Raw genomic sequence first — 15680 nt, forward strand, 5'->3', positions numbered from 1 at the left:
CATTCGAGTCGCTTGTCATATCCATTCCAGTTAGGTGATTCCCAAGCTTAATAGTAGTGTGGGTCTGAGTGCAATGGCAACATGATAAACTGCTGAAGCAGAGGCTGTCGCATCTCTTGACTGTTGACAGAGCACAAGGGCGAAGCAAGGGTATGGACCGAGGGCCATTGGAGCTGCGACGACTAGATCTTGTCGGGCTAGTACACGAGTCAGCAAGGCGGCAGAATGGGCCTGAGCCCGTCAGAATGCATGGTGATTGTTGGGGAAATGTGAAGCCCAACTCATAACAAGTGGGGTGCACGTCTCACCCAGATAGATCCTCTGAGAGGAACAAAGTAGGCCTTGTCTTGTCTGCTACTGCAACGAGAGTTGGGGCGTCGTTACAAAATGGTTTTCGCTCAACATAAATGCAGAGCGCTTCTACGACGTTCCGGAGTGCAATTGTTTGTCCCATTGCGTTGAGTGTGGTTAACAAGGACAAGGCTAAACACCCTTAGGGAGGAAACGCTGGTGTGGTCGTAACTTGCACCTTGTCTTTGTGAACATATTATGGCGAACCACCATAAGAATCTGAGCTCAAGACTGCGTCTGGCGATGTAATGGCTAGAGGAGCTGTCTTCCAAAGAAGATTCATCAGCAGCGAGCAGGTCCGCATAAGGGTCGAATGGAGAGACGAAAGTCGTTAAAACCAGGTTGAGTCCCAGTGGGGCTGGCGCGTACCTAAGGTGTATGCGCTCCAGCCCTTGAGGAACCTCAACCATAGAGTGTGAAAACACAGAACGACACCTTTAGCCTGGGTGGGAAAAGTAGAGATGGGCTGCCAAGTGTACATCACACCTCGATGATGAACACCGCTAGGCCCTTCGTGTTGCTTCGGCCAGAGGTAGTCGGTTAGAGAGGATCGAGACCTCAGCGGCAGTAACGATTAAAACGTTTCACCACCTGTAGGAGAACGCCTTCCCCATGGCCAGGGAGGCTTCCTGCGTACCCGTAGTTCATGTGCAGCCACCCTGAGGTGAAGAGATGCAGGTCCGAGGTGGCGAAGTCTGGCGTGGAACTGAGTATGAGGTCTGGTGAGTGCAGGGCTAACTTGGGTAGGCTATTGCACAGGCGAGCAACGTGGCGTATCCCAGTGCTGCTGGACCACGCTGGAGTGATCAATGATGTGCGGCGCCCTGCCGCTGACGAAGTTTGAGCAGCGACGCCAATGAGCCGGGAACGATGGAAGGCATCAAAGGCGTTGGCCCTTCCACGGCATGAAGGACAGCGTCGAGATCGGTCCACGGGGAGAGACCTTGAAAGGAGCAGAACCATGGACTATTTCTGTCTCGCAGTTAACGCAAGGTCCATATGTGGAAACTCCCACTTTGGCAACAGAATGCATCAATCGGACAGCGGCGATCACTCATGAGCAGGCAAGACTGCTGAGTCGAAAAGCGCCAAGGAGAAAGGATCCAACCAGAATTTATCGAGTGGGCTACGCAAAGTTCCGAGATGGATTGGCTCCTGACAAAAGAGGGACGACGATGCCCCTGCCAGCGTGTTTATGTAGTCAATAATGCCGTTGTGTGGCTGTTAACACTGAGACGCCACGCTCGAGCTTGCTGCTTGACCCTGGCACGCAGAGGACTGCTCTCAATTCTGACATTGGTGTGAACGCCAGCTCCCGAGAAGACAAAGGCCTTAAGCTCGAGGTTATGAGGTAGAGCACCCTGAGCAGAGATGAACATCTGTCGTCAGGACTCGTGAGGGCTGGGGCGGATTTGAGCGGCATCCCTGCCACATCAGGAGGGAGTTAGCGACATTTCTAGGGGCCTAGGGTGATCGAGGAATGCTGGACTATCGTGACCATTGGGCCGCTGTCCGGGCAGTATTTGCCGATTCTGAGCCAACTTGGAGAGGACAGAGCAGAGTCTAGCATGTTTGGTTACAAATAGCAGGAGCCAGGGACCCAGGAGACCGAGACAAGTGCGACCGAGTTGTTGGGAACGTTTGCCAGATTCGGTGTCGTGCTTAGCCTGAAACCGTGGCTAGTGGTAAGCAGGATTCCGAGCTAGCATTGAGTCCAGGATAGCCCTAGAAGTCATAACCTCTGACGTTGGGAACAGCGTGGATGTTTCAATAGTGATCATCAGGCCTAGACTGTGCAATAGGATTCCTTGACATGCCCACACGCTGAATGACGTTGTGTCTCAGAGTCATCTCGGATAAAGCATCGTCACAAGATATGAAAACGCATACCTGACATCGCAGAGGTGGGTGGCGACTACCGCACACACAACTTGAGTTAATGCCTGTGGGCCTGCAGAAGGGCCAAAACAGCAGGTTACCTGCGTCCCCACAGGACATTTGAAACCAAGTTGTGGCCGTAGTTCGCCACCCACTTTCGCGATGCAGGTATGCTTGATGCCGAACTGGTTGGCATAGAACGTGAGGTATTCTGTGCGAGGGCGAAGGGGGGAGAGCATCGGAGCCATGTGACAAAGTTTACACGCGGATTTTCTTTTTTTCTTTTCGAGGGGCGCATTACCAGTCTCGGGATCCTAGAAGGCAGAAGAAATAATGTTCCCAGGGTTACCATGTGAACTCCACCTTATCATAACCTTGGATGAGTCTCGTAGGTCTAGGATTAGGTTGAGATCCGTTCGTGGGATTAGGAATAGGGGATAATTGCCCCCTTTCGTTCATCAGGCATATGTAACCTTCTTGTAGAGGAATTCGTTTGCCGAGAGAGTCCACAAAGAGGGCAGGGTTTGGACAATTGGGTGTACATCTCACATGTGTAGGGGACGCACTGAATTATAACTGGGACCACCCAGAGGAGTAGGAGTGGGATCCCGGCTGTAACCGGTCGCACGCCTCAGGGCGCCCTTTCGAAAGTTCGTCTTTGGTCCCGGTCGTGATTGGAGGGACTCGATCTTGGCCTCTAGGGGTGCTGACGGGTTCATCGCGACCACCTCACTGTGCCGTTGCCACAAGTCGTATCTGTGGTAGCCAGAGCTGTGGCGGTGTGGCGGGACGGAATAAGAGCTGCAGATGCGTATCGGTATGCTTCGAGGACAACCTTTAACCCTGTTTTGCTCCTTCAGCGCTTTGCAGCTGGGGTGATGTTCGCCGCAAGAGGCTTTACCAACAAATGGTAAGTCGTGGAAGGCAGGAGTTGAAACTAAGCATGAAATGTCCTTCATGGTAACGAGCCGGGGGAAGTCTGGCCGCCTTTTTTTTCCTCTCCAAGAGTGGCAGCGAATCTTGTGTTGGGGTCATGTGGAGAAGTTCATAAATTTATTCACTTATCCAGGTGTTAGTGATCTAGGGGCTAAGCAGGCTTATTTGATTTTCACGCAGGGTATAAGTTCCTTGCAGAATTCACTTGCGGATGGTAAGGGTCATTCGCGCTAGGCCCTTCGGATTATCGGGCTTGGCACTGATTGGCATTGCGTTCCCTTTCTTTAACGACTGACGTGGCTAGTGAGAGGAGAGGATCGACGACTTGAGTCGTTAACCCTCATAGAAGTTCGGCATTGCCTGCTGTACGGATGAGAGGAGCGCAGGTAGTTAAGCGCCTCTTGTGGTTGCTGGAGCGTTAACCGAACTCTGAGGGTGAGTAGAAAGGGCCATGCCGCATCCTTACTTGCGGCTCCGTGTCAGCTGGAGGTCCGCAGGTGTTAATGATCCTGTACTGCTTTACGCATCGCGTATGAGATGAGCTCCTGTCTGCTGAGTGGACTCATCAGTGTTGGTGGCACACAGATGCCGAGTCGGGGCATAAGAGTAGTAGCCGCGTTGTCGGGAGAAGAATGAGGCCATGTCAGGAAGGTGAAAGGTGTGGGACGAAAAAATCAGAATGCGGAGGCAGTCTCTACTCTACTAGACCTGCCCACTCGCCGGCACCTGGGACCTAAGCAGCGAAGGGTTACCGGAAGGCGCGGGTACCTGAATGAGTCTGGCCTGCGCGCAGAGCGGGGGCGGTTATTCCGCTCCGAGCCGGCGAGGTGGGGAGCTACGGCATCCGTGGGTTGTAGCCTAAGTGCTGTGAGACGTTGGATTATCGAGGAGAAGTGTTGAAAACCGCCGAGTGGGCGCCACTTCGCGACCCCCGCCCCGGGTTGGCCCTTGGGTTGGCCCCAGCAAATGGGGTTTTGCCCCTGAGGTTAGGGGCTCCTGAAATCGGTTTTGTGCCCTAGTTACGGGTCTGTGAAATCGAGGTTTGGACCCTGGAAATAGGGTAGGGCCCTACCATTTAAGGGACGGATGCAGCGCGAGGAATGGGGTTTTGGACTAGGATTAGGGGTGTGCAAATGTGTTTTGGGCCCCTATGGGTTAGAGGGCCTAGTGGAAATGGGATTGCGGTGCGTGGCAGGCCACCTTGTTAGTAGGGGCTTGAGGGAATCCGGCAGTGGTTTTGAGGGCCCCTGGTGGTTCATGGGAACCTGCTGGAAATTTTGGGCCCCTTATGGTTTAGGCCCCGCTGCGCAATGGGGCTTGGGCCCCTAGGTTTAGGGGTCCCCCATGGAAATGGGGTTTGGACCCCTAGGTTAGGCCCCTGAAATGGGAGGTGGGCGCCGTGAGGGTTAGTGCCGCCTGAGACAAGGTTTTGGGCCCCTGGATATAGGGGGCCCTGGAAATGGGGTTTGAGGCCCTCCAGTATTTAGGGACCCCTGGAATATGGTTTGTGCCCCCGTAACCCACGAGGCCCCTGGAGAATGGAGTTTGGGCCCTGAGATTAGACCCTGGATATTGTGTTTTGCCCTGGTTTGGGCCCCAGGAAATTGGTTTGGGGATTAAGGGTCCTTGGAAATGGGGTTGTCCGCAGAGAGCTAGTGTCCCTTGAAATTGGGTTTGGGCCCCTGGGTGTTAGGGGCCCCATGGAAATGGGTTTGCGGCCCCTAGATTACAGTCCCTGGAACATGGCGGAGGTTGGGACCCAGAGTGTTGGTGGTCCCTTAGAAATGGGTTCATGGGTCCCCGGGTTAGTGGTCCCTGGAAATGCGATTTAGCCCTAGGGTTAGGGGTCGCTGAAATGAGGATTTGGGGCCTCCTGAGGTTAGAAACCCTGGAAATAGCATTTCCGTCCCTCTAGGTTTAGCGGCCATTGTAAAATGGGGGATTGGGCCCGTAGGGCTGACCTGGAAATGGGGTTGGGACCTAGGTTAGGGGCCCCTGTGAATAGGATTTTAGGGCCCCTGAGCTCAGAGCCCGTGGAAATGGGGATGGGCCTAGGGTGAGGGGCCCCTGAGAAGGGGGGTTTTGCCCTAATTTTGGGGGGCCCTGGATATGTTGGTTGGCTCTGAGTAGGGGCCACTGGAAGGGTTTGGGGCACCTGTGTAGGGTCCCTGAAATGGGGTTTGGGGTTCCCTAGGGTTAGGGCCCTGAAATGTGTTTTGGACCCCTAGTTAGGGCCTCGAAATGGATTTTACGGGCCCCTGGCGTTTAGGCCTCATGGAAATGGGGGTTGGGGGCCCGCGGGTTAGGCCCTGAAGGGTTGGGCCAGTGGTTAATGGGAACTGAAATCGGGGTTTTCGTGTCCCTGGAGTTTCGGGCCCCTGGAAAGGGGGTTTGGGCCCCTGTGTGTATGGGCCACTGGAAATGTTCGTTTGGGGCATCCCAGGGCTTTTCGACGGCTTTGGAAATAAGGTTTTGGGGCCCCTGGGGTTATTGGCAACAGGATGGTTTTTTGGTCCCTGGGGTAAGCCTCCTGGAAATGCGAGGTTGAGCCCTATGTTTAGGGTGGTCCCTTGCGGAAATTGGAGAGTGGGCCCATACATACGAGCCCCTGGAAATGGGGTTTTGAGCGCCCCTGGTGTTAGGGCGTGTTTGAAAATGAGTTCTTGGGCCTGGGTTTATGGCCACCTGGCGAACATGGGGTTGGCCCCTGAGGGTAGGGGTCCTAGAAAAGGGTTCTGTGGTCCCTGCGTTAGTTGCCCCTGAATGAGTTTTTGGCCTTAGTGTTAGGGCCCTGGAAATGGGGTTCGGTCCCCTAGGTTTAGGGACCCCGGAAAAGAGTTTTCGAGCCTCTGAGTGTAGGCGCCCCTGGAATCCGGGGTGGTCCCAAGGTTAGGGCCCTGAAATGGGTTTTGGGCTCTTGTTTAGGGCCCTGAAATGGTTTGCCCCCTGGTTAGGCCCGTTTGAAATGGGGTTTGGGGCCCCTGGTGTTAGGGCCTGGAAATGGAGTTTGGGCACTGGGTTAGGCTTCTGAAAAGGGGATTTTGGCCCTCCTTAGGTTAGGGCCCTGGAAATGGGGGTTCGGCCCCAGCAGGTGAGTGCTCTTGTGAAATTGGGGTTTTGGCCCCTATGTTATGGCTTCTGGAATGGGTTTTCGGCCCCTGGATTAGGGCCCCTGGAAATGGATTTTGGGCCCCTGAGTTGGGGTTCTCTGGAAAGGGGTTTTGGCACCTCTTGGTTTAGCGGTCCCTGAAAATGGGATTGGGCCCTTAGGTTAGAGCCCCAGGAAATACGGTTTTGGGGCACCTAGTTTAGGGGCCCCTGGAAAAGGGGTTTTCGGCCTTTTAAAGTTGGTTGGCCACTGAAATCGGGGTTTGGTCCCTAGGTTAGGGGCCCTGGAAATGGGGTTTCGGCCCCTGTCTAGCCCCTGCAAATGGTTTTTGGATCCCCTAGGTTAGCCCCTGGAAATGGCGTTTTGGACCCAGCTTAGGGCCACTGGACATGGGGGTACTGGCACCTTGTGTAGGTCCACTGGAAATGGTTGGGGCCCCGTATGGGCTTAGGCCACACCTGGAAATGGTTTTAGCCCCTACTTTTATCGGCCGCTGGAATGGAATTGGGTCCCTGTGTTAGGCCATGTAAATGGGGTTGGTTCCCCCTGTGGGGGTAGGGAATCCTTGACAAATGGCAGTTTTGGCGGCCGGGTAGGTTTAGGGGACTGTGAATTCGAGGGTTTTGACCCCTAGGTTAGGCCCTGAAATGGGGTTGGGGCCCTTGGTTTAGGCTCTAGGAAATGGGGTTTGGGGCCCTCGGTTTGGGCTACGGAAATGGCTTTAGTACTGTGTATTAGTCCCGGAAATGGTTGGCCCCTAGTTTGAGTACCTTCTTGGAATGGATCATTGTGGGCCGCTGGTTAGGCCCCTGTATGAGGTTTGGGCCCCTAGGGTTAGGGGCCTCCTGGCAATTGTTGAATTTGGGGACCCCTATGGAAGAAAAGACGGTTACTCACCTTTGTAACTGTTGTTCTTTGAGATGTGTTGCTCATATCCATTCCACACCCGCCCTTCTTCCCCTCTGTCGGAGTAGCCGGCAAGAAGGAACTGAAGGGCGGCTGGGTCGGTAGGGGTATATATCCGGCGCCATAGCGGCGCCACTCCAGGGGGCGCCCTTCCAACCCACCAAGTGTTGTTAGGGTAAAAATCTTCCGACAAACATGCACGCGGCGCGCACACACACCTAACTGGAATGGATATGAGCAACACATTTCGAAGAACAACAGTTACAAAGGTGAGTAACAGTCTTTTATGCCTTCTGATTTTTTTTGATAACCAGACAATTCGGTGCAACTCCAGGGCCATGATCAGGGCAGGTCATGTGGGGCAGCCATCCAGGCTGCAAAGCTGAGGGCAGAGAGGAGCACGTGAGGGGAAGGGGGTGTGTGTAGAAAAATGATAAAAAACCCAGTAGGGGATAGAGCCCTGCAATGGGCATGATATTGCCACCTTTGCTTCTGCACCACTGCTGTTGGCACCACTGCCTTCAGAGCTGGGCATCTGGCCAGTGGCTGCCACTCTCCGGCTGCCCAGCTGTCATAGGTCTCACCTCCCCTCTGAAGTTTAGGGTACAGATGTGGGGATCTGCATGGACACTTCTAAGCTTAATTAGCAGCTTAGATCTGGTCTCGCTGCCACCATCCAGAATTTGAGTACCTGGATCACCCCCTTTCCCTCCAAAATCTTCCCCTCCCTGGGTAGCCTTGAGAGACTCCTCCACCAGTTCCCTGGTGAGTCCAGATCCAATTCTCTTGGATCTCCAGAAACAGGGAAAAAATCAATCAAGTTCTTAAAAAGAAGGCTTTTAATTAAAAGGAAAGAGGGGTAAAAGAATAAACCCTCTGGGAGAGAGCATACCAGTGTATCTCTCAGACAATAGATTGAAAACACAGGATGTTCCCTTCGGCAGAAATCTTAATACATACACATGCAAGAATACCCAATTTGATGATTCCTCCCTAATTGCACCAAGACAAGTTACAAAAGAAAATAAACATAAACCTATTTATTCCTTTCTAAAACTTACTACTCTGATAAGAGGCTGGTTCCTTGATCTTTTCCACTCTGACTGAAACTGACTGAACAAAGGAAACTTCCCTCCTTCCTTTTGAAACATCTTGTTCCCCCATTGGTTCCTCTGGTCAGATGTCAGATAGGCTAGGTGAACTTCTTAACCCTTTACAAGTAAAAGAGGCATTAACCCTTAACTATCTGTTTATGACACCAGCTCTGAAGGTAGTGCCAGTGCTGCAAGCAGCAGCACAGAAGGTAAGAATGGCAATACCATGCCCACTGCAGGGCTCTGCCCCTACCGTTTTTTAGCCATTTTTCCACACCATTTCCTGATCACCGTCCACCTCCAGCTATGCACCCTGGCCGGCTGCCCCGCTTGCCCCGCCCTGGTTAGGGCCCTACCCAAAACTCTCCAAGATGATTTAATGTACAAGTAGGGGAAAAAAGTGTGTTGCAAACCTCAAAATGTACGTAAAATTGTGGACTGTGCGAAGTGCGCTAATTTAAAGCAAAACTACAGTGAAAGCCTAATACTTCAGAATCCACAATTTCCGCAATATTGCGAATGAATTAGGACCTTAATAATAATACCATGGAAATTTATGAGTATACTGAAGATGAGTGGGCAATGATTTGATTGCTAGCAACATCCTTGCGTGGCAGTCAATGTGTGTTTATTTTATAGTGTGAGAACAGCAGAATTAAAAGAAAATTTAGCAAAGAAGTGGACTCTGCATGCAATTCACTTTGATACAGTTTGTAACATTTATCAATCCTTTTTCATTTTCTTTTTAAAGAATGAATTGAGGTTAATTACAAAATGGAGCATCAGATATTTGAAATAGATTTTTAATCTGTCATGGCTTAGTGAATGAAACTTTCAAGGTTAATTGCATTGTAATTAAACATTTTTAATTGATTTGGTTTGGATATCACTCAGATTTATGCAGTTCTAGTGAAGGGTTGTGTGCATTGCAATGACAATTGTGCAAGAATAAAATAGACTATTCTTTTAGCTTCAATAGCAGTGACCCTGAATCTTAAATAGATTAGAAACTATAATTGTGCTAGCTAAGATAGAAATTACTTATAATATCAAACCCGTGGTATCAAAGGCACAAACAGAGCACCAAGCGGTTTCAAGAAGGAATTGCTTATGCCTTTTCCCTGCTACCAGTCTTCTCTTCCCACCAAAATATAGTATTGTTTAACTGGCCTAGTAAATGTCTGCTTTCGCTTTAGGACTTTATTGATTTCTGGATGTAACAGCATAAAACTAATGATCCATTATAACAATTCCCGTGTTCCTGTATAGAGGTGAATATCCTTCATAAAGCTTGCTACAGCATATAAGTGAGATCTATAGGGTAGTAAAATTAAATGCAACAGGTGTTTACAGCAATTTGAAAGGTCTACTGTAACTCTGAATTAGCTATGAGTTTAAGGATGACAGGCTCTCCTTACTTTAAATGCTTCAAGATCACCTTGTAACCATGAAGTAAACCTATTTTTTCATGCTCCTGTAATAACTAAATACAGTAGGTTGAGTGAAAGAGTTCTTTCTTGAACTAGTCAAAGTATACTGTGCAAAAATATTTTAACCTGCAATAGAATCGTGTGAAAGAGCATTTAACACCAAAGTACTACTTCTTTCCATTCTTATTGTGTAATTTCAATAATTAAGCAACTTCTTCAGAGTAAGCTGGAAGAGAGTGTACACATCTTCCCCCTTCCCTCAAACTTTTGGAATGGGATAGGGCTAACAAGTTGTCTTTTCAAATTGACTTATGTATATATGTATAGTGACATTTTTTGTAGAAAAGTTTGTTAGGTTACACCTGAGTACATAATTTCACTGTTTACCAGTATAATGTTGGAATGTTCTCATATTTCATTTGCATACAAAATGGAAATATTGTATAAAAAAAAAAGTAAACGAAAAAAAAGCATTAAAAAAAAAACCCTGCATACACCATCCTTTATAATTAGCATTTGTTTGATACAGGTTAAATTTTATCAGTTTAAGATGTATAGAAAATTCTGATAACAATGTGAAAGCAGTTTGTTTTATGTTTTGAGAATAGTATATTTTACCTTAGAAATGCTAGGTGCAGGACATTAGTTCATGAATCAATAGCTTCATGTGCTGTAGGAAGAAAGAATAAATGGTAAATAGTGGTGTCCCCCAGGGATCCGTACTGGGACAGTGCTGTTCAACATACTCATAAATGATCTGGAAAAAGGGGTAAACAGTGAGGTTGCAAAATTTGCAGATGCAAAATTACTCAAGATAGTTAAGCCCAAAGCAGACTGTGAGGAGTCAAAACTGGGTGACTGGGCAACAAAATGGCAGATTAAATTCAGTGTTGATAAATGCAAATTAATGCACAATGGAAAACATAATCCCAATTATCCATACAAAGTGAGGGATTTAAATTACTATATATACTCGTTCATAAGCCGAATTTTTTAGTAAAAAAGGGAAGCACTAGAGAAGAGGGTCAACTTATGAATGGATATAGAGAGGGAGTGATGGGACACAGCCCATTCCCCCAACAGAGGGAGCAAGGAGAGGCAGCACAGGTAGCAGAGGCAGAAGGGAAGAAGTGAGGCCAGAGTCTCTCTGCTTCTGGCCATGCTGCTTTCCCCACAGCCTCCAAAGCAACTGCAGCTCCAGGGCTGGCAGGTTGCAGTCTGCTGCTCGGTCCCACCATCCAGAGCAGGCTGTGGTCGTGCCGCACCGCCCGGCCTGTCGGAGCACGTCGGCCCAGCCTGCTGGAACATGCTGTGGGCACGCTGCCCAGCCTGCCAGAACAGCTGCAGCCAGGCCAGACACATCCTACCCTGGCCCTCCCCAGATAAGGTGGGAAGGGATGGGATAGGGAGAGTGTGGAGGTCCTGGGCTAAGGGTGGGGTCGTGGGGGTGGTCACGGATTACTCCCTTGACTCTCAGCTTCCCCGTTCCCTCAAACAATTGTTATAATCTACTCTTTTAGTCGCCACTCCTAATGTAAAAATGAAGCCATCATAATTATAAGTGTACTGTGTTCAAAGAGCCAAATCTTGGTCCCACTGAACTCAGTAAGGGGTTTTTCTGTTGATTTCTTTGATCAGTGTTTGACCTGAAGCAGCAAGCCATTATTTGGCATGTATGCTCTTTGACTTGCAGGCTTGTTGTTACAGAGTGGTGGGGTGAGGATGGAGGGACGGTTTGGCTTATAAGAACCTTTTGTAAAGATTTGAAAGCACAGTAAGCGTTTCTGCCAATTTGCTGGATTCTCCAGGCTTTATACCAAGACCTGTCAAGCCATGGAAAACAATTAGAATTCATAAATGTTTTGTATACAATTAGCTGGCCTCTTGTTTAAGTAAGAGAGATTTTTCCTGAACTAGGACAGTCAGCAGGCATCAGTAGTACCATGAAAGCGTATTGGGCTTGATAGTATCCATCATAGACATCTTCAGCGGACCGATGGTCTTGAACTGGCCATGTAACTACTTAGACTTATTTATCACTAAGTGTTTTTCAGCCAGTGATAGGAATATTTAATTGGTTTAAAAAAGGAGCTTGTTTTTTAATTAAACCATTAGGCTCAGAAGGGATACTGAAGCTATATTATTATTAAATGTGAAAAGTTGTTATACTTCAACGTCTGTCTTGCTCTTCAGAAGAAAGGCATAAATTCTCATTTCCAATTTCAAAAGCCATTTTAATATTTTAACAGGTAATGTGGACAGAGTTACCTTGCCAGAATTTTCATCTTCTCATCTGTTGTGCTATCCTGGAATCTGAAAAGCAGCAAATAATGGACAAGCATTATGGTTTTAATGAAATACTAAAGGTATCTGCTGAGGTTCTTAATTTTAGGTGTAAATTAACCCTTTGAATGGATTCTTTGCTGGTTCTACACTGAAAAAGGATGTAGATGTACAGTGTGACTCCTGAGTGGTTATAGTTACTTCATTCCAGAACTCTTTAAGGGGCAAGGCAACCCAACAAATATAATTATGGATCAGAAATTTTTCACTTATATTAAGAGGTTAAACCTCTAATGTTGGGTTAATAAATGTCAATAATATTTTCACTCTAGTAGATAGAACATTAGTACTTACTCTTTTTAAACCGCCTAGGAAGTTGCATAAATCTAAATCATTGTTACTTCATCTTCTATAAATTTATTTATTTTTACCTCTTCAGCTCTGTGAATTAGGCTTGTCTAATGTGATATGCTATTGTATATTACATTAGAATAAGGAACACTGATATGGACTCATTTTTAGAATCCTATAAAAAGCTGACCAATTGCTATGAAATATTGAGCACATTCAGCTCCCGTTTATCAATCCATGTACAGTGTTTTGAGCATTTTGCAGGTTTGACCCCTTAATCTCCAGTGTGGCACTTACAATAGAGAAGAATATTATTATTTTAATGCAACAGCATATTTTTTCTAGTCTATTTGCCATTCTTATTTTTTGTGAATATATTTTTAGCATATCAATGAACTGTCTATGAAAATTGATGTGGAAGATATACTCTGTAAAGCGGAAGCAATTTCTATCCAGATGATGAATTGCAAGGTAAAGTTATTTAAAAGTATATTGATGAGTATTCGAGACAGTAAAAAAAATATAGTTGTCCATATTCATATACACGTATAGTTTTGAAATAGTCCCTTTTGAAATAGTTCAGATTTTGGATGTGATGGGAATCTGCTGTCAGTCTTTGATTAGATATTTATAAAAGCTTCATGCACCTGTCTAGGCAAGAGTTGTACATTCGGTATCAAAAGTGTATTACTGTGAGAAAAAAGCTGGAGTTTTGCTCTTGGACAGGTTGTTTTTACTTTGTTCAGGTTAGATTAGCTGGTATACAAGTGAATTGTCTTTTGATGTGTGGGCAGCGATGAGAGGAGAGTCTGAGTTACCCTGCTGCCTACTGGACTAAAAGCACATACACTTAGTTTTGGTATGTGCTGAAAAGTTGTGTATTGATAGATTGGTGGAAAAAGTTTTAGGCAGTGTTATGAAATTTATAATGGTTGATTTGATTTGACTTATACTTTGGGTTCAGAGCAAATATGAATAGCAATGTTAATCAGATAATAATTACATGAATATAATTTAGACTGTGGGATAAAGGTTTCCCTATCAGCTTTAAAGATCTTTTCAGGGAGCAAAGATAGTAGCTAGCAATTTTCTTGAAAATAATCAACCCTTATGCAAAATTAATATTTAAACATATTTTCACTACAGATTAGACTTTATTTGTATAAGTGCTTTCAAGAAGTCATTAAGAGTAATGTGCTTGCTAATGTGTTTCAATTAACTCTTCAATTTAATTTAATAGAATAAAAAATAACATGATAAATGTTTCCTCCTCATAGGAATTGCCTCAAGCAGTTTGTGAGGTCCTGGGGATGGAGACCAGTGCTGTTACAACACCAGATTCGGACACTGGAGAAGATGAAAGTGTTACTGTGATGAGGCGTTCTGCATCAACATATCAGAATATCTCAATGCCTGTAACTGCTGCCAGCGGAACAAGAGATACCACACAACACCTGGCTGTGACACATAGTGCCCAAAGATTGACACCTACATAATTAAACTTGGTTAAATTCTTGAAGAGACACTTTACTGCAGCTCTTTTTTTTTTTTTTCAAACACTTGAGAGGTGGATGTTTAAAATTTGGTGTTTGATTAAGCTTTAAGGTTTTGGAAAGAAATTCTGTACTGTAATGCTCTTGCATTAAAGCTTTACAACATGACCTGACCTAATTATTTTTGTAGTTACTTCTACCAGAATAGCCTTTTGTTTTCAATAACATTCCTTACTATTTTTGTAGCGAAGTGCATTTCTTTTTTGGTGATGAACTGGAAATGGCTAATAATTACAAGCTGGGTGATTTGGAAATGATCCATCTGCTGAGTTTTGACTTATTATTCTGAGCTTTGGTGATTCTTTGGTTTGATCAGATTCAAAATAGGTGAACTGAAGCTCCTGCACAGCATTTCCATGCTGAAAAGATGGTGATTTCCAGAAGAGGAACATTTTGTAAATGAACAGAGGTTTTTCCTTCTCAAATGTTTACAAAAATATTTGTTGCTGTTTGAATGTACATTTGAAATGACGTTTTGACTTATGCAGTTTAATGTCCAGATACTGAATTTTATCTACCCCAGGAATGGATAAACAATATATTTTTTACATTTAACATCTCTTCACTTACACATATATATACTATCTACATAAGCAATTATTTGTGAATATTAAAAGAATAAGCATATTTTCAATATTTGAATAAACTTGACTGTTCATTAGTCAGTTTGACCGAATTAATACACAACAATTTCAATCTGGCTCTTTTTGAAAACTATTTTCTAAATAATTACTATTTCTTGTGGGTCTGATCAGTCCTACACCTGGTGTAATTTTACAATTAATTTCTTGCGAAGTTTATCTTTACCAATAATGTTTATTAAATTTGCTAGTAGTATATTAACTGATCAGTAAACTCCTACTTACACTGTTTCTATGTCAGATTATTTGGGGCGTTTAAAAGCAGGTACAAAACTCTTAGAAAATCTTAATCACAATGATCTTAATAAAACATTCTTTTGTATATGAAAAGGCAGTGTGAGTTTATACCATGCCATGCTGTATGATTTTCTGAAGTCTTGTGGTATTTAACATAACTGATTCAATATATTCATTGTTATTTTGCAACTATTGTACATATTATATAATAAACCTCAAAACCAATTTAGTGTTTTTTAATTAAATCATATTTAGAGAAAAAATTTATTTGTCTCGTTGTTGATATGAGAAAACAAGTAGAAGATAGAAACTACTATTACCTATGTCCCAAGTCACTTAAATTTTGTTTTGAGTGGGTAATGAAGGGCAACAGAGGAATCAGATTTCTTCAGAGTAGAACATATTATTCATCTCAAAGCCATTGTTGGTAGTGAGTAGACAAAGAAAGTATTTCCCCCTCCTACTTTGGAGCAACTTACTATTATAAATGATGCTGGTACTGTCCAAAGCAAAATTAAATTGACATAAAAAGGCTTCAGTAGATAAAGCAAATCATTGCAATGACTTGAGACTTATTTAAACTTCTCATACCTGTTGTGAGCAAACGTGGCAAAGGGTTAGTTGAATCAGTACAGATTTTGTTTTTAATATCAGTGTGTTATCTCTCATCAGTTAATAACTAAAAAACTCATTCAGCAAAAGTCAAGAATTCAGAACTCAGCATCTCCACAGTCTTTAATTTCCTGTTTTACAGGAAATTGCTTGGAAGCATGATGATACCTTTGTTCCCTTTTGAGCATTGGCCTTTTGAGTAATTCTTTTTACGTAACAGAAAATCTAATGCTTTATTTGTTCTAGTATATTACATTAGTTAAAAGTATCAAATTACTTAACTGAGTTCTGCTTTAGTA

At 45.2% G+C, this 15680-nt stretch overlaps 1 protein-coding gene across 7 annotated transcripts in view; it reads left to right on the plus strand.

The window, feature by feature from the left end:
• The window catches only part of TBC1D15 (TBC1 domain family member 15), a 100295-nt gene extending 85301 nt beyond the window's left edge, over positions 1-14994 (plus strand). For all 7 annotated transcript variants that reach the window (XM_032792601.2, XM_075066517.1, XM_075066512.1 and 4 more), the window contains 3 exons: positions 11954-12070; positions 12723-12809; positions 13616-14994. In XM_032792601.2, the coding sequence (XP_032648492.1) occupies positions 11954-12070; positions 12723-12809; positions 13616-13834 (423 nt within the window). In that variant the 3' untranslated portion in view covers positions 13835-14994. The remainder of the gene's footprint in view (positions 1-11953; positions 12071-12722; positions 12810-13615) is intronic.
• Positions 14995-15680: the final 686 nt, after the last annotated feature.

This window comes from Chelonoidis abingdonii, chromosome 1 (assembly GCF_003597395.2).
Source record: "Chelonoidis abingdonii isolate Lonesome George chromosome 1, CheloAbing_2.0, whole genome shotgun sequence".
Taxonomy (NCBI): domain Eukaryota; kingdom Metazoa; phylum Chordata; order Testudines; family Testudinidae; genus Chelonoidis; species Chelonoidis abingdonii.